This window comes from Notolabrus celidotus, chromosome 21 (genome assembly GCF_009762535.1).
Source record: "Notolabrus celidotus isolate fNotCel1 chromosome 21, fNotCel1.pri, whole genome shotgun sequence".
Lineage (NCBI taxonomy): Eukaryota > Metazoa > Chordata > Actinopteri > Labriformes > Labridae > Notolabrus > Notolabrus celidotus.
Window position 1 is genome coordinate 24,902,047 of NC_048292.1, and position 25,633 is coordinate 24,927,679.

The 25,633-nt window shown below is 39.6% G+C and overlaps 1 protein-coding gene and 1 long non-coding RNA gene across 3 annotated transcripts in view; both read left to right on the top strand.

Annotated features, from left to right (window-relative positions):
• ano2b (anoctamin 2b) overlaps positions 1 to 8,601 on the top strand; it is a 107,501-nt gene extending 98,900 nt beyond the window's left edge. For both annotated transcript variants that reach the window (XM_034674095.1, XM_034674096.1), the window contains 2 exons: positions 6,282 to 6,387; positions 7,153 to 8,601. In XM_034674095.1, coding sequence (XP_034529986.1) covers positions 6,282 to 6,387; positions 7,153 to 7,527 — 481 coding nt within the window. In that variant the 3' untranslated portion in view covers positions 7,528 to 8,601. The remainder of the gene's footprint in view (positions 1 to 6,281; positions 6,388 to 7,152) is intronic.
• Positions 8,602 to 15,714: 7,113 nt separating this feature from the next.
• The window catches only part of LOC117805197, a 42,229-nt gene continuing 32,310 nt past the window's right edge, over positions 15,715 to 25,633 (top strand). Inside the window, exons 1-2 of the long non-coding RNA XR_004629366.1 lie at positions 15,715 to 15,888; positions 19,632 to 19,784. This is a non-coding gene — a long non-coding RNA (uncharacterized LOC117805197). The remainder of the gene's footprint in view (positions 15,889 to 19,631; positions 19,785 to 25,633) is intronic.

The window sequence follows — 25,633 nt, forward strand, 5'->3', positions numbered from 1 at the left end:
CCTCTGATTCATGTATAAAAGGAATTGAAGCTGGCAGTAGACACAACATAAATAAGAAAGTAGTGTGAAAGTGCCACCAATTTCTTGTTTATTGCTTTTGATGGATGTGGTTCTGCGCAGCAGGTTTTAAGCACTTTCAGACCCAGCACTAACGTCCGCTCAGCATGCTGCTCTGCTAAGACGACAGCTTTCTCAGAAACCTGCTGTGTTCTTTTTAGTTCCATGTGAGAATGACCAAATGCATCCAAATAGTTACAAAACAGAGTACTCCTAAGATGAGGATTAAGAGTGTAAGGCCCTTCTGATAAACACAGCAAACCAATTGATCTTTGTTTTGAATGCTGATCACTTCACACATGTACACCATCAGTGGGCTCTCAGTGTGGATGCAGATGCTTGAACCAGATGTTTGTCTGGAGTAAATGGACTGATGTAGACTCTCTTTTCAAATGATTATTGTTTTGATCATTTAAAAACTTGGTTCAGTAGAAATAACGTCCAAGAATCAAAGTTATTCCCCTCCACACTTTAAATTTCATGGTTCGGTTACGCTCCTTTGGCTGCTGAGCATCTGAAACACCCCAGCTGCAACCTGACATCATTACATTTCATTCTCTTGCTTGTTGCTCTGCAGCCAATTGTTTCAACAGTTGCAGCTCTATCATCATAATTGTCCAACTGCCACAGGTGACGTTACTTCACCTGGTTTGCATTTTAACGGCCTCTTCAGTCCTCTACACAGATGAGGAGTATTATCTCTGAGCAAAACGTGATGATACCTGTGACTTACTGAAAAATACCACACAGGGAACAACAACCTATTAAACCATTAGTCTGTTGAAAGGCTGAACGATAACTACGTAGCTTTGTTAAGAATTGAAAAATGTCAACACCTACATCCCTACAGTGCACTGAGCAGCTGTTGGGGTTTGACTTTGGCCTTTTCACAGTACACTGATATACTGTGAATTCTTATATGAGGGCACATCTGTGTGGACAGGATTTTTTTTTTTTTATTGAAACCAGAGGAGGAAATTCTTTTCCACCAGTGGAGAACCACTCCAAAGTTCCAGAAAGAACCATACATCTGAAAGTGTTTTTTTATTCCCTGAATCATTATTTTTGTCAGACTTCACCTGGAAAGGCAATGGAGCTCGGACCGGCAGTTTGAGACCCCTGCTCTAAGCACTACTATTGCCAAGTGATCAATTCAGATTAAACCAGATTCCATTGGCCCATCCACATGGACTGCTGAGGTGACAGCGCACGTGTTTTAGCAACACACACTTGAGTTGAGGCTTTCCTACACAGAAGCGTTAGAACCTAAGATTCACCCTGTGAACAACTGTGCTCTGGATTTGTGGTACAGACAAACCCTTTGGCGCTTTTGCAACAGACAAACCGGAGACCGTTCTGCAGCAGTGGCTCAATCTGGGCTCAGCGTGACATTATGTGTCTGCGTATCACTCAATGAGGCTGGGATCAACAGGAGGCAGAAAAGATATCCATTAACAAGTGAATCTGAAGTGAAGTAGTTTCCAAGCAAGATTTATTTGTAGCCTGATCTTACAGTTCTGATAAAAAATGTTGTTTCCAGTGTCTGAAGGAACAATATTTGTTGCTTTGAACAGAATAGGGAGAAATTGAAGGTCTGGCAGAACAGATTTTAATGAAAGGAAATCAAATTGAAATGCAAAAATAGATCAGGTAATAAGATCTTTTTAGCATTTCAGAAGCTCAACAAGTCATATTTAATTTGTAAACTTAATTTAAAATGACACGTAGAGCCTTATTAATGATGTATTGAAGGGATGCTGAAGCATTTTAGAATGAAGGCAGGGGCCTTCTGCAGTTTTGTTCGTTCAGGAAGTCCCCGCTGCTAGCCAAGATACAGTCTGGCATCCAACTCTCTTAAAAGAAGCACACAGTATGCTCATTATTACATCGACGTGTTCTGACAAACATAAGAATGAGTAGACTGAAATTACCTCATAAATAAACTCAATTTAAAATGACACGTAGAGCTTTTTTAATGAAGGACTGAAGGGGTGCTGAAGCATGCTGTCCTATTTATTTGCTGATATTGTCCTGTACATACATGTTTCTACTAAAGACCCCCAGATAATAAGAATTCCTTAGGCTTTTAGATCCCTCTTAGGCTAGAGATGTACTTGCTCTTGACAACCGTACGCAAATGCATGATGGCTGCCATGCATCCCCAGAGTTGGTTTGGTGCGTCAGATGTGCACTTATGGAGCTATTATTGCTGCAAAAGTATTTGTAAATGTGTATTATGATCCACAAATGCGTACACAGATTCAAAAATGCATGAACTGATTCACAAATGCATACTCACATCTACAAATATGTAAACGTGTTCCCAAATGTGTACATGAATCCACAAACCTGTACACAGATCTGTAAATGTATAAGTTACAAATACATATTATTGATGAATCTCTTATAAGTCAAAGTGTTTTTTAGCACTTAGACACAAGTCCTCGCCTACAACTGAGGCATTCCTCTCATTGGCTTTTGCGACAGTTCTGCCGTGTGTGATCCACAAATCCGTAAAAACCATAGACTGTATAAAATATGGACGTAGTATCCGTGACGTCACCCATCTGTTTCTGAAGAGCTGTTTTTAGACCAATCGGCGGCAGCAGCCATATTGCTGCTGTGGAGCCAGTGTGACGTAAAGAGGCGGAGTTTGAGCTTCCTAGCCAACAGCTGCAGTGTTCCCACAGTCAGCTGTGCCTCTCATTGGAAGACTAGTAATCTCAATATCTTCAAAATTGCCGCGTTAGAAAAAAATTCACCCCCCTCACAGTGAGAGGACATCGAGAAATTAGCTATTCAGGCTACACTGGTCTTTTGTACCAGGCTGTAAGCATGTTTATTTCTGCTGTAAAGTTCGTCTTTTCCCCATTCATGTGTATGTGACTTCGGGTACTTCCTGAGCCAGCCTCAAGCGGATCCTCGATGAACTGCAGCTTTTAACACTTCCGCATTGGACAATGTTTTTAGACCGGAGGTTGCCGCTTGGTAAAAACACACTTGTGTGAGGCGACTGTTTTAATGCCCACAACTCAGGCTCACAGGCGCCAGCTGTCAAGCTGACACAGCTGAACAAGCGTACAATTTTAACATTTACCCAAGATTACATTGTTTTAAGTTTACTTTTACAAGACAGGTTATACTACCACTGAAAGCTTATTCAAAACCACACACTTGTACTTACAGCAGGCGGTGGATGATCCATCACAGTCTTCCTTCCAGATAAAGAGCAGCTAAGCCCACATTACAACTTGTGGTACGTCTTTAGTGTGAGCAAAGTGAGACACGACCCAGCAGCCGGCGCCTGTGAGCCTGAGTTCAGGGCATTAAAACAGTCACCTCACACAAGTGTGTTTTTACGCATTTGTGGATCTTTGTACACATTTGTGGCTCATAATACACATTTACAAATACTTTTGCAACAATAATAGCTCCATATGCACATCCTCAAAAATGAATGTGACGTGGATGAGAGATGCAGTATGCACATGAACAGTAGGGGTAGTGTAGAGGCAGAAGGAATGTGACCGTCAACACAGCAGCAGGGACAACAAAATCAGAACGTTGTCAGAACAAGCTGATACAACAAGTCCACGGTTATCAACATTTGTGCAACGCGTCTCTGACACTGCACTGCCACAAACGTGTCGGCCAAAATAACTGCCGACATGTCTCGTGTTTACATCTGGTAGTTGCATACAGCCTGAGCTCTCTGGTGTGCCCTCTTGAGGTGCCAGAAGTAAGACGCGTTATGCATAGTCAAATATGTGCACAGATACATTCATGACACAGCAGATTTAAATGCGAGGTTAAACAGTGAGTGTATCTCCAACCTGATTCAACACTTGCACCATATCTACAGTTTGTAACAAGCAGCAACCTCCAGTCTCAAAATATGAAGCCCATGCGGAAACTGCAATTCATCAAGTGTCCACTTGAGGCTGGCTGCAGAAACACCGGAAACCACATACACACCCAATCAAAGAAGACGATCTTTACAGCATTAATAAACATGTTTACAGCCTGGTTCAAAAAACTGCTTGGGTCTACGTAGCTAATTTCTCTATCGGCACACACTGTACGAGTGGTGAATATTTTCAGAATGCAGCAATTTCGAAGATATTAGGATTACGAGTTTCCCATTACGAGAGGCACAGCTGACTTGATTGACAGGCAGGAACACTGTAGTTGTTGGCTAGGAGAATCAGTGAAGGTGCAGATGTCATGAATCAGGAGAAATGGAAGTTATCTTATTTAACTGATGTTGGATCTTGATGACCTGAAATTAGATTTAGTCTTTGCAATGGTGTCATTTTATGAACAAACAACAACAGAGGACAAACACAATGATTTAGGAACTCTATTTGTGCGTCACATCCTTTTGTGTGTGTGTGTGTGTGTGTGCGTGGGTGTGGGGATGTGGGGATGTGGGGGTGGGTGTTTTCCAGATGACACCAATCTAAACCTGTCCGGTGAAATCAATTCTTATGTTGATGTGTTTAATTGGACAGTCCTTCCAAACACAACACATCCTCTTCTCTCATTGTTCTCTTTTGAGTCAGTCCTTACGTCGTTAATCACTCTCGTCTGTCTCTGTTTCCCCTCTCTCACGTTTTATCTACCATCTCATTCCTCTGCCCTCCTTTCTTTCCTGTCTTTCTGTAACTCTCCTGTCTCTTCCCTCTCTCTCTTTGATTCTTCGCCCTCGCTTTAAGCTGCCTTCCGTTAGCTCAACATGTGGTTCCAGTTTTCTGCGGCTTGTTTTGCCAGCACAATAAAGAGTGTTTACTACAATGAAAACAAAGGAAAGGAATCCTAATAAAGTTTATGGTACGTTGAGTTGGGGTGAAGAGAGCAGTATGTTTTCAGCGAGGCTGCGTCTCAGCCAGGTAAAGATAACTCCGTTTGGGTTTGTGGATGTAAGCAGCACTAAGGAGGATTCTTAGCTCTGGTCCACAGGTTGACGGGTATCTGTGATAACACAGAATGCCATCCTCTGGCTTCAATAAAAAAATGCAGAAACAGTTTGAAACACTCTCATCAGCAAACCAGGCCAGCAGGAGGCGATGATGTGTTATCAGTCTGTCATGTCAATCACCATGGAAGGGCATTGTGTGCATGCATATTGAGCATCTTCTTGAGCAAGCAGCAGTTGTTAACAAAATTAAAAAGCTCTATACAGAGTGAGGAATTAAAGAGTATTGAGCTTGATATATTTATTTGTAGACAATGATGAAGAACCGCCAGTTTTCCCTGAATAAAGGGGAATAAAACAGAGTACCGCAGACATACGCCGGTATCCCGCAAATATATATGAACAGACATTTTTAGCGTCTTTCCAAACTTCAACTTTTGCTGTCCACATGAACACACATAACAGAGGTTTCAAAATAAAACTCCACCTTGGAAGACGTTTTGGTGAAACACCTTTTATAGTGACCCAAAACTGTGTTTGTTTGTGGACAAAAGGCAAAAAAAACACAGAAAATCTTCAAAAATACCCCGCCCATGTGTGGACCATAGACTGTATAATAATGGACGTAGTATCCGTGACGTCACCCATCTGTTTCTGAGGACTGTTTTGAAGCCAATCGTCGGCAGGAGCCGTATTGGCAATTCTGAACTCAACCAGGCATAGTGTGACGTAAAGAGGCGGGGTTTGAGCCTCCTAGCCAACAGCTATGTGTTCCCTGCCTGTCAGTCAAGTCAGTCATGCCCCCTGTACAGAGTGTGCTGATAGAGAGATTAGCTACTTAGAGCCAAGCCGTTTTTTCAACCAGGCTGTAAACATGTTTATTTCTGCTGTAAAGATCGTCTTCTTTGAATGAGTGTGTATGTGGTTTCTGGTGTTTCTGCAGCCAGCCTCAAGCGGATTCTCGATGAATTGCAGTTTATAACACTTCCACATGGGCTTCATATTTTGAGAGCAGAGGTTGCCGTTTGGTATTGACCAGGCATTAGATTCTGCACTAATTCTCAAACATGATCAAATGTCAATCAAACCACGTGGGTGTCACCTTTCTGAGATTGATTTTGTATTCTGAAGAAGCTGTCCTCCTTTGTTTTTAATCTTTAACCACACTGCTGCTCATGCAAACTGCAAACATGATAGCAAACAGAGATCATTGAGATATTTTCTCATCATGGATCTAAATAAAACGAACCAAAATCTGAGTTTCTCCATTGTCATCATCCACATGGTATTCTCCTTTGTTTTCCTCCAGGTATAAAGACTACCGGGAGCCCCCCTGGTCTCAAGACGCATACACGTTCTCCAAACAGTACTGGTGTGTCCTGGCTGCCAGGCTGGCTTTCGTCATACTGTTCCAGGTATGAGCTCATATAAAGGACAAAAAGACACAATATGACAAGAAATGCAAAGTGAGTACAAATGGGAGTTCGTCAGACACACTGTACAGGTGGATACACTGTTTTTATTACACAGAAATGTGAAGTGCAGTACAAAGAACTGAGGTTGATGGGTTCATATGTGCTGGTGTATCATTTTGCAGCATTCTGTTTCAGTTATGGACTTATGATACTGGGTTATTGATACTTTGATACCTACAAAGTACTCATTTAGTAACAGTTTCTTTCAATAATTATTGATACCAAATGAGTACTTTCACACAGACCGCAGACGCCGCCCCGATCCGTCTGTCAATTTCCCGCTCCCTTTTCCCCTCACTCGTGAACAAGACCCCGAGATACTTAAACTCCTCCGCCTGGGGCAGGGACTCCCCTCCGACCCAGAGAGGGCAAGCCACCCTTTTCCGACTGAGCACCATGGCCTCAGACTTGGAGGTGCTGATCCCCAAAGATACTGAACACCTAAAATGTACCTGAGTCTCTGGAGGAACTACATTTTTTTCACTCCAGCGGTATTAATTTTTCCAACACCAGAGGTTGGCGCTTAAATGTATCCTGTGTCTCAGCTGGGAGGTGATCTGTCAGCGATGCAGTGTCCCAAATTGTGTTTCAGATATTTCTTCATTAAAAACATTACATTGCATTCTCAAATGACATAAAAGAAACTTGATTGTTTTCACTAACTTATTTTTTTGTCCATCCCGCTTTATTTTTACCCCCCTGCAGAATTTGGTGATGTCCCTCAGCCTCGTGGTCGCCTGGGTGATTCCAGACGTTCCCAAAACCATCGTGGAGCAGCTGAAACGAGAGAAGAAGCTCCTGGTGGATCTTTTCTTAAAGGAAGAGAAGGAAAAATTCCAGCTCATCCAGAGCCTCTTCAACAAGGAGGCCAACAAACAACCAGGCAGCAGCGTGATCCACCCGAGCCAGGGCGCCCCCCTCCCGGGCCGCTACAGCACGCTGCCCCCAGGTTCAACGCAGAGCGGAGACGGCGGGGGTCCGAGAGCAAGGTGTAGGGCCGCCAGCTTCAGCCAGTTCACCAGGAAGTTTCCTCCATCGCCCAGGAGTGAAAATGAGAATTCAAGACACACGGCTGTGTGATGTGTAACACACACACATATACACACACACTCACATTTCCAGACTGGAGAATATGTTGCTTGCGTGATTCGGTCCCTGAATGTCTGGACTGTGTCATTTGTTTTCTGGTGTGACGCAGCAGTTCAGAGATTAAACTATCAGCATCGTTTTGAGTACATTTGAATTTATGTGTCTGTGTGTTTGGATGTGAAAATGGTTGTGTTGTTCCTTCTCACATCGACTGTTCGCCTGATAAAGTGTTATGATTTTTACTTTTTGGTAAAAATAAACTGTTTAGTGGGGCTCACATGCTTCATAGCGTAGACAAGCAATAAACACAGCAGTAGGCTGATCAGTCAGACGTTACATGAACCTGGAGGAGACCGGAGTTGAAGAAAGGACTGTTGACACGTGAACAGACTCATTGAGGAACACTTAATGAACACAGACAGTGTGGTGGACATTGTGGCTCATAAATAGGGCTTAATGAACTTGATGAATTTTCTTCTTTATGTGCTTGTGCTCTTTATTTCTTGTTTTTAACAAAATTTGTAGCAGCTTTGACATTCCACATTTTCTGTACTTTGAATACGTGAACTCTACCAATCGCACACATGAGCCTGGAAGAGCAGATCACTTTCTCTCTTATGCCTCTGACGGTGTTTAAGTAGATTCTCTCAATAGAATTCAGGAACAATGTTGAGTCATTTTATTGTATTGTTGCTGCCAATGGGGCGCACTGTTAAATGCCACTCATAGATTCCAGTCTAAGCTGTAGTTTTAGAAATAGAAGATCTGTGAAGCATTTTTCGTGTTAGACGTGGACTTTTACAGCTCTCTCTCTCTCTCTCTCTCTCTCTCTCTCTCTCTCTCTCTCTCTCTCTCTCTCTCTCTCTCTATCTCTTTCGACCCGTGATGGAGGATTTCTGAATTCATAATGAAAGCCAACACTTTTTCAAACTGTGGATGGGAGTGAACTAGGAATGATCTCACTGTTTTAATGTGAAGGGAACAAATACTTCATCTGTGTTCCTTTATTATGAAATGTCATTCTGTACACTCTGACTTCCTGCAGGTAATAAATCTGGTTCCTGCTGCCCAAACAGAAAAGGTGTGTGTGTCATGTAAGAAGTTACTGGTGTCATGTGACCTTGGCAGCTGACATGGACGTCTTCATGAGAGAGGTGCAATCAACGGATGTTATTTTTATAACTGGACCATCTGTTATAACCAGACATTTCATCCTCCATGTTTCTGACTGATATCATCTTATTCATTCATACTTTTTGTAACTTTCACCCTGTAGCTGCAAACAACTTTTCACATACAGTTCAAATGTACAGTGTGTAGAAATTGGACTAATAAGTCATATCTAACGGTCAGATTCTAAACTGAAACACTCCCTTGCCCGCTCCCCTCCTCCTCCTCCTCCTCCTCCTCCTCCTTCTTCTTCTTCTTCTTCTTCTTCTTCTTCTTCTTCTTCTTCTTCTTCTTCTTCTTCTTCTTCTTCTTCTTCTTCTTCTTCTTCTTCTTCTTCTTCTTCTTCTTCTTCTTCTTCTTCTTCTTCTTCTTCTTCTTCTTCTTCTTCTTCTTCTTTGTTTTCTTCATCTTCATCTTCTGTGGGAGGGGACTTGCTCCTGATGTAGATATAAAATGCCCATTTTAAGTTTTAAAGGAACAAAGACATTTTCATATTCAGGTGATTGTCCTCTTATATAAACATATTAAATATTATTATTCTAACAATTTCTAACAAATCTGTTCTGCTAAATTTGGGTCTAAAAACAACACATGGCACCTTTAAATAGGATTTTTTTGACAGTCATAACTACATTTGGATTCTCCTCTCTTTTTTTGAAGGACAATATTTTGGTGTATTAAGATTGTTTGTGAAATCAAGACTATTTTGTATGTGATTGATTTCACAAAGCAGGGTAGTCAAATAAAAGGAAGGGGCTGAAGAAGTGTTCAAGTGCGTGCGTGCGTGCGTGCGTGCGTGCGTGCGTGCGTGCGTGCGTGCGTGCGTGCGTGCGTGCGTGCGTGCGTGCGTCACATTAAAGTAGAGGGCACTGTCACTGCAGAAAAACAAACAAATAAGTTAAAGGAGCAGTGCAAAAAATGTCAAGCTAATACATCTCTGCTTCTGTGTACATATGCTTGTGTCTGCATGTGTGTGCGTGTGTGTATGTTGTAATGGAACACCAGGTAGTTTTCCTTTTTGAAGAACCGAGCCAACTTGGCTTCCAACCACAACACACCTGAGCTTAACCTCATCGCAGAAAAATGATCTGTGGTTAGGACACACACAAAGTGGATGCTACATGCAAGTGTGTGTGTATATGAATCAAGCTATCTCTTGCATTGACAAAGAGCAAAGCTCGTGTAACTGAATTTATTGGTCTGACGTCTAGGATACTTTTTGATTCCAGTGAAAGCTCCAGGATCCTCCACCATACATCACTCTCTGTCAGCAATTCAAACAGTCTTTTCAGATTACTCTGACTGTTCCTTATAAATTTAACTCTGCAGAAATACCTCAACAACTGTGTCCAATCACAAGCTGCCTACAGGCCGGTGAGACCCTGATGAACCGCAGCTGTTGAGTTGTGGGTGGTGGTGGAAACATTCGTGCCAATCAGCATCCTGAATGTAACATTATGGGATTCACATTCCTGACATTTAACTGCCATGCCCATCTCACTGGTCTTACTACAGCTTTTGTTGAAATGTGTTATAGCTGAAAAGTGGAGCCACAAAGCTGCCTATTGCTGAGTTCAGTGAGCAGCTCCAAAAGGGAAAGCTGCCGTGCTCGGGCGATGATGTAATAACCCACCATTTAGTCATATCCGGATGTGCAGCAGATTTTCTAGATTCATCAATCGGATCTGTTTGATCTGAGTGTGTGTTCTCCAAAGAGGATTATATAATGATGAGGATGACTGTAGTCTACACTCTCATTCAATGAACCTGCTCTGAGGCACGTTAGTATTTGTATTAGAGGCTTGGATTTAGCATGACAAACACTTAGGATCATAGCACAGCGTGATACACAAACCCAGATTCTCTTTCCCTTTAAAAGCAAAGAAGAAAAGGCTCATATGTAAAGTAGGTGAATAGATAAATAAAATGCTGCACATAGAATAGATGTAAAGCAGAAGTACTACTCAATGCAGATAGAACGGATAATTTAATAGTAGAACATATGAGAGGTAAGCCTGTTTGAATAAGTTTTAAAGGTTTTTAGGGCTAGCATAGATCAAGGCAGATGCTAGGAAAGGAAATATGAAGGCTGGAGAGATGAGGGACTGCACGGTGCTGCAGTGCGTAGCGCTGTTGCCTCACAGCTAGAAGGTTCCTGGCTTGAATCCCCGGCTGGGCAGGTGCCTTTCTGTATGGAGTTTGCATGTTCTCCCCGTGCATCCTTAGGTTCTCTCCGGGTACTCTGGCTTCCTCCCACAGTCCAAAAACATGCTCACCAGGTTAATTGGTCACTCTAAATTGCCTGTAGGTGTGAGTGCCTGAATGGTTGTCTGTCTCTCTGTGTTAGCCCTGTGATAGGCTGGAGCCTTCTGCCCGAAGCCAGCTGGGATAGGCTCCAGCCCCCGTGACCCCTAACGGGACAAGCGGTCAAGATAATGGATGGATGGAGAGATGAGAGAACAGAAAAAGTACAGTATACAATCTATTCATGGCAGCAGAAACACTATGAGAATAGCATGAACATTCCTTAGCTTAGAAATTCTACATTTTTCTTTCAGTATGCATTTTAATCAAAAATATTTATCATCACATTCTCTACGTCTTCCAGTATGGTACTAATACTAAACATTAAAAAAGTGTATGATGTGCTTTATCACCTGCTAGGGCTGGGCGATAATTCGATAACAATAATTATTGTGATATAATTTTTCTCAATATAAATATAACGAATGTTCAATAAAAATTAGATATATTTAAACTTGTAATATTTTAACCTGAGACATCCTCTGCTGCGCATTTCTGACACGTTTAATGTCCACCACAACCGTAGGACAACTGGACACTAAATAACTGTGATGCATTCACTGTACTGTGGTGTCGTGGAATTTTCATAGTCTTATATATATGTATGTAAGAATGTTTAACTATTGTATTCTTTCAGTCTAAATGTCATGTTTAGAGTAACTTGTTTCCTATGTCGTCTGTGATGGGCGAGATAGTGTTAGGGTAGTAGTCAAAGTCTCTCCCCCTGCTCCTGTCTTTATCTATGTTATGGCCGACTTACTGTCTCCAGAACTACAGCACAGGTCTTCTTCCTACTTGTTGTGTTCCTATAGTCCAAACATGGTTATCTAACTTTAGTGTCGCCTTCAGAGGGAATAAATACCATGCCAAGGGTTTTGTCTGTCAGAACTGACTTGGCATTGCACTGCACTCTCCTGCCTGTGTACTGTTATGTTATTTCTCCTTGATCAAGTTCTACATAAACTATTTCAACGTAAGCCGTCCGAGTCTCCTGAGTCTTCTGTGTCCAGTGTCCAGTTTGTTGCTAAATTCCATCACATGTGGGAAACAATAATTCAATTCAATTCAATTCAATTTGCTTTATTGGCATGAACAAAGATATGTTATTGCCAAAGCAGATACGATTTAAACACATACTTTACATATATATTGATTACATATTATATGCATTACATATATATACATTACATATGTATTCATTACATATTATGAATATTACACATTAAATATATTACATATGTATTCATTACATATTATATTCATTACATATATATTCATTACATATTATAAATATTACACATTATAAATATTACACATTATATATATATTACATACATATTCATTACATATATTCATTACATATCTATTCATTACATATTATATTCATTACATATATATTCATTACATATTATATTCATTACATATATATTCATTACATATATATTCATTACATATTATATTCATTACAAATATATTCATTACATATATATTCATTACATATTATATTCATTACATATATATTCATTACATATATATTCATTACATATTATATTCATTACAAATATATTCATTACATATATATTCATTACATATATATTCATTACATACATATTCATTACATATTATATTCATTACATATATATTCATTACATATTATATTCATTACATATATATTCATTACATATTATATTCATTACATATATATTCATTACATATTATATTCATTACATATATATTCATTACATATTATATTCATTACATATATATTCATTACATATATATTCCATACATATTATATTCATTACATATATATTCATTACATACATATTCATTACATATTATATTCATTACATATATATTCATTACATATTATATTCATTACATATATATTCATTACATATTATATTCATTACATATATATTCATTACATATATATTCATTACATATATATTCATTGCATATTCATTAGATATTAAATTCATTAGATATTATATTCATTACATATATATTCATTACATATTATAAATATTACACATTATATATGTATTACATATATATTCATTACATATTATATTCATTACATATATATTCATTACATATTATAAATATTACACATTATATATATTACATATATATTCATTAAATATTATATATATTACATATATATTAATTACATATTTTATACGCATTAAAACAATGGTGTCACTCACACAGCATATCTCAATGTCCTCACTTGATGCGGTATGCTCATTAAACCTTCACCTAAAATCAAATATTATGGGATGGTGCGTCCCTCAGGCGTTGTTGTAAATTTAGATAAAATTATGCCATTGATCTCAACCTGAGAAAAAAATAATCTACTAACAAAAAATTCACAAAAATCTAATTTTACACAAGAGACCCGCTTTCTGTCAAAAATGATACATTCAAGAAGTTTATCAGAAAACTAAAACCCAGACACAAGTCAACAAACTGTCTGGTTTCTTCACCTTTCACTTTGGAGCAAAAAGCTGCCTTTAAATTCAAATGAAATAATGATTTGATATTTATCTGGATAATTATCGATATCGACTGGTATGAAAAATGTTATCGTGATAACATCTTTTTTTAATATCACCCAACTCTCCTGCTGAATTTCCAGGCATACTCCCTCCAGTATTTAGACTGATATTTTTAGATTTTCATCTCCACTCCTCTTCTACTATGCTGATGGATGAATATTCAAAAGTGTGAAAAAAGAAGCATGAAAATTAACTTTCTGATTAAAAATTGAATTTAAATTATATTCAAATAAGACATTTAAAAACAGACCGAACCACACTCTCTGTACACACCCGTGTGTCACACACACATCTCCAATTATTAAATGCACTTGCTTCTACAGTAGTTGGGATGGGAGTTGTAATCCGAGGTGCCTGCCGGCCCGGACTTGACTTACCTGCAGATAGACTTTTTCGGGGGGTTTAGTTTGAACATTTAGGGCACTGGAAACCTTACTGAGATTAGTTGTATAAAAAAGCTTCTGCTGAGTTCTTTGCGCGACCTGTCTGTTTGTGCCTTTTTGATAGTCTTGATATCCAAGATTTTGATGTGCAGCTTTTGTTTAGTTGGGAATCCGTTGTAATCGCAGTATACGCTCTTTAATAATGAAACCAATCAAGTCTGTGGGTTTTGGGCAGGATGGCGGGTGGGTCTCCTTTCTTTTCTCTCAGTTAATGTAAATTTTAAAGAGATTTGTTGCCACAGATGTGGGATTTGTGACTGTATTGAAAAGATGACTATTTTCAAGTGCAATGAAAATCAAGTTTTACTTTATGGAAGTTGGATATAGTTGTGTAAATGTCAAATTAAATCAAAAAGGTCCAAAATAGTGTGATAATGTAAGTATGAGTAAACATGACATCACCAAACGGTTTACACTTCAGTGGAAACTTTCACGATATCTAAAGAGAGGGAAGAGTAAGAGGCAGAAAAAAAGAAGAGAAATGTTGAATCATGTCCTGTGGTTAAGTGACTCTGAAACTTTCTAGCTGAATCACTGACAGCGATGTCCCCTCATAGGTGATGTCAGACCTTGAGTCACCTCAGTCTTTTGATGTTTAATTTATGCACTGATGTTCTGATCTGAGATCACTGCTGACTCATGTAAATGTTCGTGCTCACACACCCTGCCCAGTATGAGGAGATGCTCAGTCATGCTTCAGATTTAAAATCGGACTCATCATGCAGACCTGCAGTCGTGGTCTTTTTAGGAAAGTGCCAGAGCGCTACATGAGTAGCTCTTGCACTGGACATCTGCAGATTATTTTTAATTTCATTATCATTTCATCCCTGTATTGAGGAAGAAATCAGAAGTACTGATCACGCTTTCAGTGACAAAGTTAGTGTCAGTGGTGCAGTATCTCATCAACATGATGCACAGGCTTACTTTTATTAAAATGTAATTTTGAGTGTATAGAACTTGTTTAAAACAAAAACATATTCTTAAATTAAAATGTAAAATTGTTCAACAATTGTTGTCTTTTTCCCCCAGACCTTTTGCTCTCGGCAGCTTCCTGTGATCTGTGAATAGAGTCATTTCGTCATGGTTCATTTTTCTAGCGTTTACATGTCTGTTACGTGTGTTCTCTGCCTCTGGCTAATTCCTAGCCTGTCCTGATTTGTCTCAAATCTTCATCAACTATTCTGTTTCTACTCATTCCACTCTTCCAGGAGGGCTCACAAAGATTTGAAAAAGAAACCAAATAAATCTTTACCAAGTTAGTCAAAATGACTATATCACATAAAAATAAAAATCCTTTTTGTTTATCAGATCTAAAGTACAAACATCATAAAACTGTTATAAAAGAGGCAGACACATAAGTACACACTGTTCATTAAATTTACAGCCGTCTCTCTGTGATTTACACTTATTTTAAGGTGTGTTATTGCTGTCAGCAGTTTTCACTCAAGCTCTATTCACAGGCTCCATTTTTCTTAAGCTAGCTAAAGTGAGCTGTTAGCATGTTCCCCCTGTCAAAGCAACTCTGGGACAAAGATGTCAGACGGTGAAATCAATTTTCATGGTGTGTGTCTAAATGTTGACACTTTACATGGTTGAACAATTATAAAGAACTGTGTATAATCGGTTAACATAGACTCAGTACAGTGTGCTTTATGCTAGTCAACGCTCCTGAATCATCCCAGGTGTTTACAATCAGGCTGATCAGCCCTCTGCTCAGGTCACCACAGAGCACAACCAGGAGATGAAGGACAACTTCTCATCTGTGGTCTGGATGATTTGTTGGAACCACAAAGTGCCTGTTTTTTACAGTTCACACATTTCTTTTTATACCGAACTCATACAAAGGACTGTTTTGCCAAGAAGCCCATCATAAGGTCAGTCCATATTTCATTGCTTTTTATCTGCTGGTCGCTGTTTTCTGGCGTTTCAAAAAGACATCACAGTAATATTTTTTTGGAGTATTACTAGGGTGACTTGTCCAGATTAAAGGGAATGCAGCTTTATTTGTATAGCGCATTTTATACACGGGTGCAACTCAATGTGCTTTACATTAAAACATTAAAAGCATTGGAAACATTCAGACAAGCATAAAAGAACATAATTAAAATGAAAAATATAATAAAACAGAAAAGAAAAGGAAAATTAGAATATATTAAAAAATGAAATCAAAATTTGCTTTAAAGTGAGTTAAAATAAGCTAAGATAGGAAGGCAGTGTTAAATAAAAAGGTCTTAGTCTTTGATTTAAAAGAGGTGAGAGTTGGAGCGGACCTACAGCTTTCAGGGAGTGTGTTCCAGATATGTGGTGCATAATGACTAAACGCTGCTTCACCATGTTTCATTCTGACTCTTGGGACTGAAAACAGACCAGTACCTGATGACCTCAGAGGTCCAGATGGTTCATAAAGTAGTAGCAGATCAGCAATTGGGCCTAAACCATTCAGTACTTCATAAACCATCAGCAGGATTTTAAAGTATATTCTCTGACAGACAGGAAGCCAGTGTAGAGATCAAAGAACTGGAGTGTTTTGGTCTATTTTGTTGTTCCTTGTTAGAGGAGTAAAGATAAGCAGATGAAAGGCTAAAAGAGACAGACGTGCCATATCATTGGGAAAAATAAGGATGATTCTCAGGGCCCATGACTTACAGTTGAACATTTTGTTGTGTTAAATTATTAACATGTAGCCAAAGGAGAAAGTTTACTAATAAAAAATGTTTCTTTTTCTTCTTTTATTTAAAAAGGTGACATTCAGAGAGCCTCTGTGTTGCATTTTTGCTTTTATTAGATAGAGCATCTGAGGAGAGGGAAAACAATTTGGGAGTAGAGTAGGGGTTGACATGGACATGCAGCAAAGGGCCAAGACCAGAGTCAAGGAATTTAGCCTTTGTCTATGGGACGCGTGCTTTAACCGCAGAGCTAAACATTCCCTCTTGTGGATCCAGTTTCAAAAGATGGACAGATACGAATGATCTGCAGCCAAACTCATGAGTTACACAAGACAAAGATTGGCCTTGCTTGAGCAAATTACTAAACACAATTTAAATGTATTTCTAGAGCAGTGCAGAATAACATATTGACTTTCCTGCTTCAACCACATATACTTGTTTTGGTTGGTTTGAAGTGCAGAAAGTATTTAGTCTGAACACAGGTGTTAGAGCCGCTTACTGTAACTGTAATCAGATCACGTCTGATGAAAGGTCCACAACAGGGGTAAATAACTTTCAGCTGTTAAAATCACACAAAGCCTCCTCCCCACCGTTTCTGTGATCTCTAATGATCTGCTTTCTTAAATGTTGTTGAGTTTGGACCCTCAGGGCTGCCGTACCAATAGGTGGTCTAATCAGGCAAAGTGAAAACACCTGTGTAACGAACGGTAATCGTGTTTGGAGCCTGAACTGATTAATGAAAGCCAACTGACCCACTTAATAATCAAGAGCACGATGAAACAGATCTAATATTAAGCCAGAGGAGGAAAGTGTTTCTTTTCTGTCGCTGAAAATGAAATTGATGAAATTGTCTCGGGGTGAACAATGGATTGGCCTTTTAAGCTGCTAACTGACTGAAGGCAGAGAAATTGCAGCTAACTGCATTAACAAGTGGAACAAATCAACATAGACGAAACACATGTTCAACTAATAAGCTTACACAGAGCGGAGATATCAAAATGTACAAACCTCTTCTGGTTTGATTGGGCAGAGATTGGAAGATGGTATGTTTTAGGCTGATCTTATGTTGTTTATTTTCTGATAAACACCTTTATTCTTTTTAAAAGGAGACCTAAAATTGTCTGAACTAAAGAGCTTTCTTCATTTACTAATGTATTGATCATATACAATACATCTGCTTGTTTTTTAACCCTTGTGTTTTTTGACTGCCTCTGAGGAACCTTGGAACGGTCCCTTTGGAAGGTGTATCACTAATAAAGTTACTATTATTATTAAAACAACTGATCTACAATTGTTACTTAATTTAACAGGTCATGCACAGCAAACTGAGAGCAGAATGTCCCCTGCAATGTTTGTTATGTAGCACAAAAGCCCAAAATGTAACGGGTAATGTATAGTGAGCAGGTAATTATGCAAATTAGAATCCACACAGAGTGAGAAAGACCCTAAGAGAAAGATAGCGATCAAAAGTTCTCACTGAGCATTGACAACCACACAGTCACACCCATAGACTGTATATAAAATGGACAGCGTCGCTCTGCCTTTTCCGTTGTATGATTTTGAAGCCAAAAAACCCTGTTCCAATGAGCAGCCATTGTGCAGCCAAAGTCTGCACAACAGAGAATTTCTGTGGTTGTCATGGTAATTTCTGTGTTGCAACAGTAATGAGCTCCGCCCTACAGCGTAGCACCACAAGATCCTATGGAGTTTCCCTCTACGGCAGCTGTCAATCAAAGTGAATCCAAGAGTAAAATCCTGTTTTTTAAACTCTAATAACTAACGAAAAAGAAACTTTTCAGAAAAAAGAGGCCTTGAACACAAAACAGTCAAATACTAACTACATATCACCACAGCATATGGATGTAAAACATTTGTACAACGTGTATTTGTTTTTTAAGGTTTGACTGCAGCCCCATTCAAATGAATGGGGGAGACAGAGTTTTTGACATAAACTGCAGCCAGCCACCAGGGGGCAGAGTTTTTGTGGAAGCTTCACCTCCAGCCGAGCGAGCTGCACCCCTGGTCACACCCTCCCCCGTAGTCCGTAACCTCTGCATCATCCTCGACCCCACACTCTCCTTCAAACCACACATCAGGAACGTCACAAAAACATCCTTCTTCCACCTCCGCAACATTGCACGCCTCAGATCCTCTCTCTCCTCCTCTGCTGCAGAAACTCTCATCCATGCCTTCATAACCCTCAGACTGGACTACTGCAACAGTATCCTTTATAGCCTTCCCTCCACTGACCTCCAAAAACTCCAATACGTCCAGAACTCAGCTGCCCGGTTATTCACCCACTCCGCTCCAGAGCCCACATCACACCCAGCACCGAATCCATTTCAAGATCCTGCTCATCACCTACAAAGCCCTCAATAACCTCGCCCCCTCATACCTGACTGACTTCCTCAAACGTCACTCCCCATCTTGCCACCTCAGATCATCAGATGCCAATCTCCCGTCCCCCATCCCCAAGACCAAGCACCGCACTTTGGGGTGCCCCAACTCTCTGGAGCGCTCTCCCTCCACGCATCTGCAACTCTGACTCTCTTCAATCATTTCAAAACCACCTCAAGACCTTCCTGTTCAAAAAAAGTCTACAATACATAACCTCTACTCCCGGCCCACCTCTGTCTTTGTTCTGTTTTATTCATCTGCTTTATTTTTATTTATTTGTAAAGCAACTTTGAGTACCATGTAAAGTGCTAAACAAATCCTATCAATTATTATTATCATTAAAAGCATAAATAAGTTGACACAAAGTATCGAGTGAAAGACGATTTTATTGATTAAGAAATGTTTTAGTTACACAGTTTAAACGTAGTCCTTTCAGTTCTGTAAGAAAGGTGGGTGATAATTTTTTAGGTAAAGTTAAAGTGCCGATTAAAATGATTGTTTTTCTTTATATTAATGGTGATTGACAAAATCTTTCCATATTTTCTTTGCTGTAGATCTTCAATCCCACACACGATGAGGCTCTCCTGGATGTAAACACAGAGGGGGTTAATGGGAACAAAATCATTAGAAGGAAGGGAGGAGTACACTCAGGGAGAGAGTTCATGTTCCATACGTCTGTGACCTCGGGCCATGCTATACCTTACACTGTAAGTCACATTCTCATGTACTCCTTCTTCCTGCTCCTTTTTCTTCCTGTTTTTCTCCTTCTGACACACTGGAAACTCCTGTTCCTCCTCACCTCTCCTCCTACCTTCCCTGTCAGTCGCCCCCTCCCTCTCTCTCTCCCATTCTCTTTCTGTCCACAGCTTTTGTCTTGTTCTCCCTTTTAAGACACACATGAAAGAGTTCCATAGATACATAGATGACGTGAATTCTTTCATGTGTCACTCTGAGAAAATGCCACTGGCCACACCTTGTATATGCACACACACAATCAGTGTACATGTATTTTACACACTGCATGATCCCACAAAAACATGATGACATGTACATTAGTTGTAGGGCTGAACATGCGTACCCACACAGGAATAACAAGGCTTTATGAACAGACAATGTTTTGCACAAGTTTGATTATTTACATTTGCACTCACAAGTCAGGAAGTGTGCAGACAGAGCTGCACAGGAAGTGAAATGTCTTTACACATGTACACATGCAAAATGAAGATCCCAGTCAGGACACACCCTGTTCTTTCCATCTGTGTAAATACATTAACTTTGAAGTGTGAGAGACGGGTGTCACCTTGTTTGTGTATGCATGTGCTACTTACTGATCTTTCCCTCCTGCACGTCAGCTCTCTCCTTCACTCCTTACAACACTGAGTAAGGAATTGCTCAATGAAAGGCATACATTTAGGCTTAGGCTCAAATTGTCCTTGTTCTTACAAATATCTTTGAACACAATTGACGCACCAAATAAAGGCTGGTTGATGAGCTGTTTGAAAGTATTTCGGCCACTGCAGGATGGAGCAGGAGTTTGCATGCTCTCCCTGGGCATGCATGGCGTCTCTCCAGATGTTCTGGCTTCCTCCCTCAATCTAAAAACATGCTTCATAGGTCATTTAGTGACTCCAAATTTCCATTAGGTGTGTGCATTTTCATGAATGGTTGTTTGCCTCTACATGTTAGTCCTGTGATAGACTGGTGACCTGTCCAGGGTGTAACCTGCCTCTCGCCCACTTACAGCTGGGATAGACTCTGGCTCTCTGCAACCTCAAATGGGAGAAGCAGGATAGATAACACATAGATGGAAAGATGGAGCAATTAACCCCAATAGTGCAAAGCTACATTCAAAGTTCTGAAGGCCAGTGTTTTACCAGACAAATGAACAGCTGAAACGTACTGCAGACATGGGGCAACATTAATACTTATTTTGGGGTCTTGCCTCTGGCCTTTGGCCAAAATACTATTCGATCATCATTGGCATCTATTTGATGATTATTCGAATAATCACCCCCCCACACACACAAACACACACCTGTCCCATTAACGTCCCGTTTGTGTGGCAGTCTCGTTAACCAGCTGCAGGATGAGGTGCTGCTAGTAGCTGGCACTGACAGCGTCTGTCTCAATCTGTATGTCGGTGTTTCTGTGACGCGGCGTGGCGTGTGTGTTTACATCATACAGCCATGTTCAGTCTCTGGAAATACATGTGTAGTAGTGTGACATTCAGAAACGGAGAAAATCACAGCTACTTTCATTAATGTTTTCTTCTTCTTTTGCTATCTAATGCAGTTAGCATTCTTCTTCTTCTGACACTTAATGTGGTTAGCAAACAGCTTTAAGACGCTGTGTTGCCACCGTCTGGCTAGAATACCGTATTACAACCAGGCACTGGTGAAAAGATGAAAATTTGTACTTCTAAAATGAGAAAATATTCAAAGTAACTCTACGATTTTTACTAAGTGAACTAATGTTCCAATATTCAAAAATCATTGCCCAGCCCTAGCCTGTACTTGCTGAAATAAAGGCTGGACAAACTCTTAAGCTAGATTTGAAAAAAAAAAAACATTTTCAGGCCCTTCTTTCAGTTCTGCTCCCCTAAAACGCTTCTCAAGAACACATCAAGAGGAGGGCAGTGCATTGTTATTTTTGCTGACTGTGTCACATTGCTAGCTCGCAGGCTCTCGCTATCCGGTAATTTAGTTGGAAGTCGCCTGTGTCATGCAATCCATATCTGGGCCCAAACGCTTTCCATTAAACACTTGCTCTCCTCTGCGTTATGTGTTGACTTGTGAATTTAAAGCCAATACATTATCAAAACACATGGTTAGCATGTACATCTGTAAAGTCGGACATCCAACACTGAGAACTTAAGTCAGCCTAGCTAATCCAGAATCTGGATTAGCTTGCAAGCTCAACTAAAATATTCAGTGGACAAGCACCTCTGGAATTCACAGATGTATCATCAATTTAGTTAAAAGCATGCTGCTGTCAAGGAATATAGCAATTCACCATATCTCTGCCTCCCCACACCCAACCTGTCTGACCTCAACAACAGAGCCATCATACGCAGAGCACGGACTATAACACTGGACCCCCAACACCCCCTCTACTCAGTCTTCACACTACTCCCCTCCAGTCGCAGATACAGATCCCCTTACTGTAGGTGAGCCCTGTTTGGCAGAAGCTTCGTCCCATCGGCCACTGCACTGCTAAATAGAATGCCACTGTAATGTATAAAATAAAATGTATTATTATTATAATGTGTCCGGTGTGTTTATATGTGTCCTGTGTGTTCATATGTGTCCTGTGTGTTCATATGTGTTCGGTGTGTTCTATATGTGTCCAGTGTGCTCGCATGTGTCCGGTGTGTATATATGTAGGATGAGGTGCACCATTGCTGTGAGGCTGGGTGGATGTTTATTGTTTATTGTGTTCATACATGTATTCCTGTACAGACGGTGGCAACAAATCTCCTTATTAAGGACAAATAAAGATCTATCTATCTATCTATCTATCTATCTATCTATCTATCTATCTATCTATCTATCTATCTATCTATCTATCTATCTATCTATCTATCTATCTATCTATCTATCTATCTAAATACTGAGTTTTCAACAGTTAGCACAACTCAAAATTGTGTGTTTTGGTACTTCTTACCTTTTACGTATGCTGGAGCTGAATTGTAAGACTGTCTTGGGAACAAATCATTGCAAGTGGACAAAATCCAGGCATCTGATGTGTAAAGATTCAGCTCCAGAGAAAATAGAAATCTGACTGGATGTGAACCTTTTTTTCTGATTAGGATAAACGTTGCTCTCTCTCTCTGGGAATGGTGGACTCTTCTGTCTGTACACCAAGTTGACTTTGAAGCTTCATCCATCAGATTTATTCATGTCACTGTCTATTTTCTGCCATCTTCCTCTGCTCAACATTTACCATAGAAGGCCACAGTGAGCCGGACTCTCAGGAGCTCTTCAACCTTTAGATAGACAGACTCTCCTGGAGTTATTAATAAAGACAACTACATGGATTTACACATAAATAACCAATCACAAATAGATAAACGGACCAAACACACATCTCACCATCATAAGGACATTCACTATATTAGAGTTAGAGCCTTAGATTTATGTGGGTTTGATAAATCACTCAGAATCTGAACACGTTTACCACAACTCATTGAGTCTGAAACTATTTCAGCAAGATTCCTCAGAATATGTTTTTCAAATTATGTTTTATGGCCCAATAATGTCTCGCAGGCCTCTTCTTTTTCTCACTGGGAAACAGAACAACACAGAGCTTTAACTTTACAACAAACAAAGATTAATCATGGGGTTAATTTTGTCTTCTGACTCACTTTCATCCACCAAGCTGTGACACGGTAAAATAATGGAGATATTGAGCCTTGAGTTTTACGACACCACTTCAGATCCAGAAAATTGAGAACAGCTTCATAATCTCATAACAGGATCCAGCTTTATGCGGAGGACTTTGAACTCAGCTCAGATAAAACAATTGTTCCTGTTTCAGTTCTCCTAAGTTAACTCAATCATTTTAGTCTACACCACAAGAAGTGGTTTGACATTTTATTCACTTACTGGAGGAAAAAGCAAACCACAATACCAATCTAGGGACAGTTTGGGTTTTTTGAAGTGGGGTTGTAAGAGCTACTTGTTGTGTAAGTGTAACACACACAGCTTGGCCCCTTATGTGAGGAACCAGGCATCAACCACTGCAGAAGGGGACATGAGTCTGGTTCTGCTTGAGATGTCTACCTGTTAATGGAAGTTTTTCCTTGCCGCTGTAACTAGCTAAATGCTGCATGGTGCTTTGCTCATGGTGTAAGTAAGCCTTAAGATGAGACTGGATATTATCCTGTCTTGATGTTGGGTGTTTGTTAATAATAGGACATAGATACAGTCTATACCTCCTCTGATTGTAAAGAGTCTTCAGATAACATTTCTTGCAATTTGGTGCTGTATAAATAAAGATTGATTTATTGAGATGTAGTCATCTGTTCCACTTTGCCCCAGAAATCTACACATCAGCCTCTGAGTTCCCCCACCTGCAGTGCAACGATCAGCTGTTTGAGTCTATGATGTGCTAGTCAACATGACTTTTGTTCAGTACGCTGGTATATCATGAATTTATTTTATATTTTAGTGCATTTCAGTTTGACATAACTTCATAAATCCATAGAAAACCTCAGAATGAGAAAACTATTTAGATGGGATTTTACTGGAAGTTATGTACTGTAGAGGTTTAGGCTGGGAGCCATGCCCAGCCCTCAGGATGTTTTTTGCTTCCTTTTTTTCACTAGTATTTCCATTTAGCCTATACCTTGGGCCATCTCAAGATGATAATGAGCACTCTCAACTCAGCGCTGTTTGGTCGTGAGGGGCCAAAACCCCCCGTTTTAAAAAAATGCTCCTAGCATGATAATGTAAATCTAAAAAAAGAAGTGTTAAATTGCATTCTTTGATATCCAAGTATGAAATGTGGCATAGAGTATCCTGACAGTATCCTGATTTGAAAAAACTGCCCAACTTTGTAAGTTTCAATCAGAGATCTAGATGACTAGATGAGCTGGGCGAGACCCTGCATATGGAAAAGCTTAGATTCAAGAATGCAGGAAGGAAGAGAGTATTTGATAAGGCATGGGGACTAGTGCTGAGACACTTGAGGGGTCTGGGAGAGAATGTTGGTGGGATGAGAGATTAAGAATAACCCTGTAACACTGATGGCTGTGTGTTCTATCTGCTTTAATCTATCATTTAATGACTTGAACTTTGTTTCTATTTATTTTTACCCTCTAACGTGAATTTTGATTTTACATTTTTTTTTCTTCTTCTGCCCATTACTATGTACAAAATCCGCTAAATACTATTCATCACTATTACTATGAGGCCGCTGCTATGTTGTTATAAGAAAATAGAAAAATACGATTGCTTTTGTTTGTCAAATGTGAACTGTATACAATGATAATGCACAATAAAAAAAAATAAAAAAAAATAAAAAAGAGATCTAGATGACCTCTGTATCTTAAATACTACACTTCCTGTGGCCATAAATACTTCACCATACCCCAAGTCAGAAAGAACAGAATTTCCAGTGTCCAGCATTCCAGATGGAGGTTAGCCTGTTACCAGAATCTAACACTGCCTTCATATATTCTGCTTTTACTGCTATCTGAGGTGGAGAACATAAAAAGTAATCTTTGCCCATTACTTTTTCAATCACTATTTTTGCATCAAGACTTTAGGAAGTTAGTTTGTGGACTTTACAAATGCTGTAAATCACAATGGAAGTGTTTAATAACTTCCACATTAAATACATCCATTATATAAATCTCAATAGAATATCAGACGCAGTTTGTTATCTGAGGGAGCAAAGTTGAAACCGTCCTTCATGACGGTTTCCATTTGGTTCAGCAAAGTCCACAGCGTGCAGTTTCTGTGCAGCTGCGTTGCTGTTTTTAGTACCATCGGGTTTGGCGATTGCAATCCTCTTGGTTACTGGTTCCGTGGTTGAGCTCAGCCTATACAGAAAA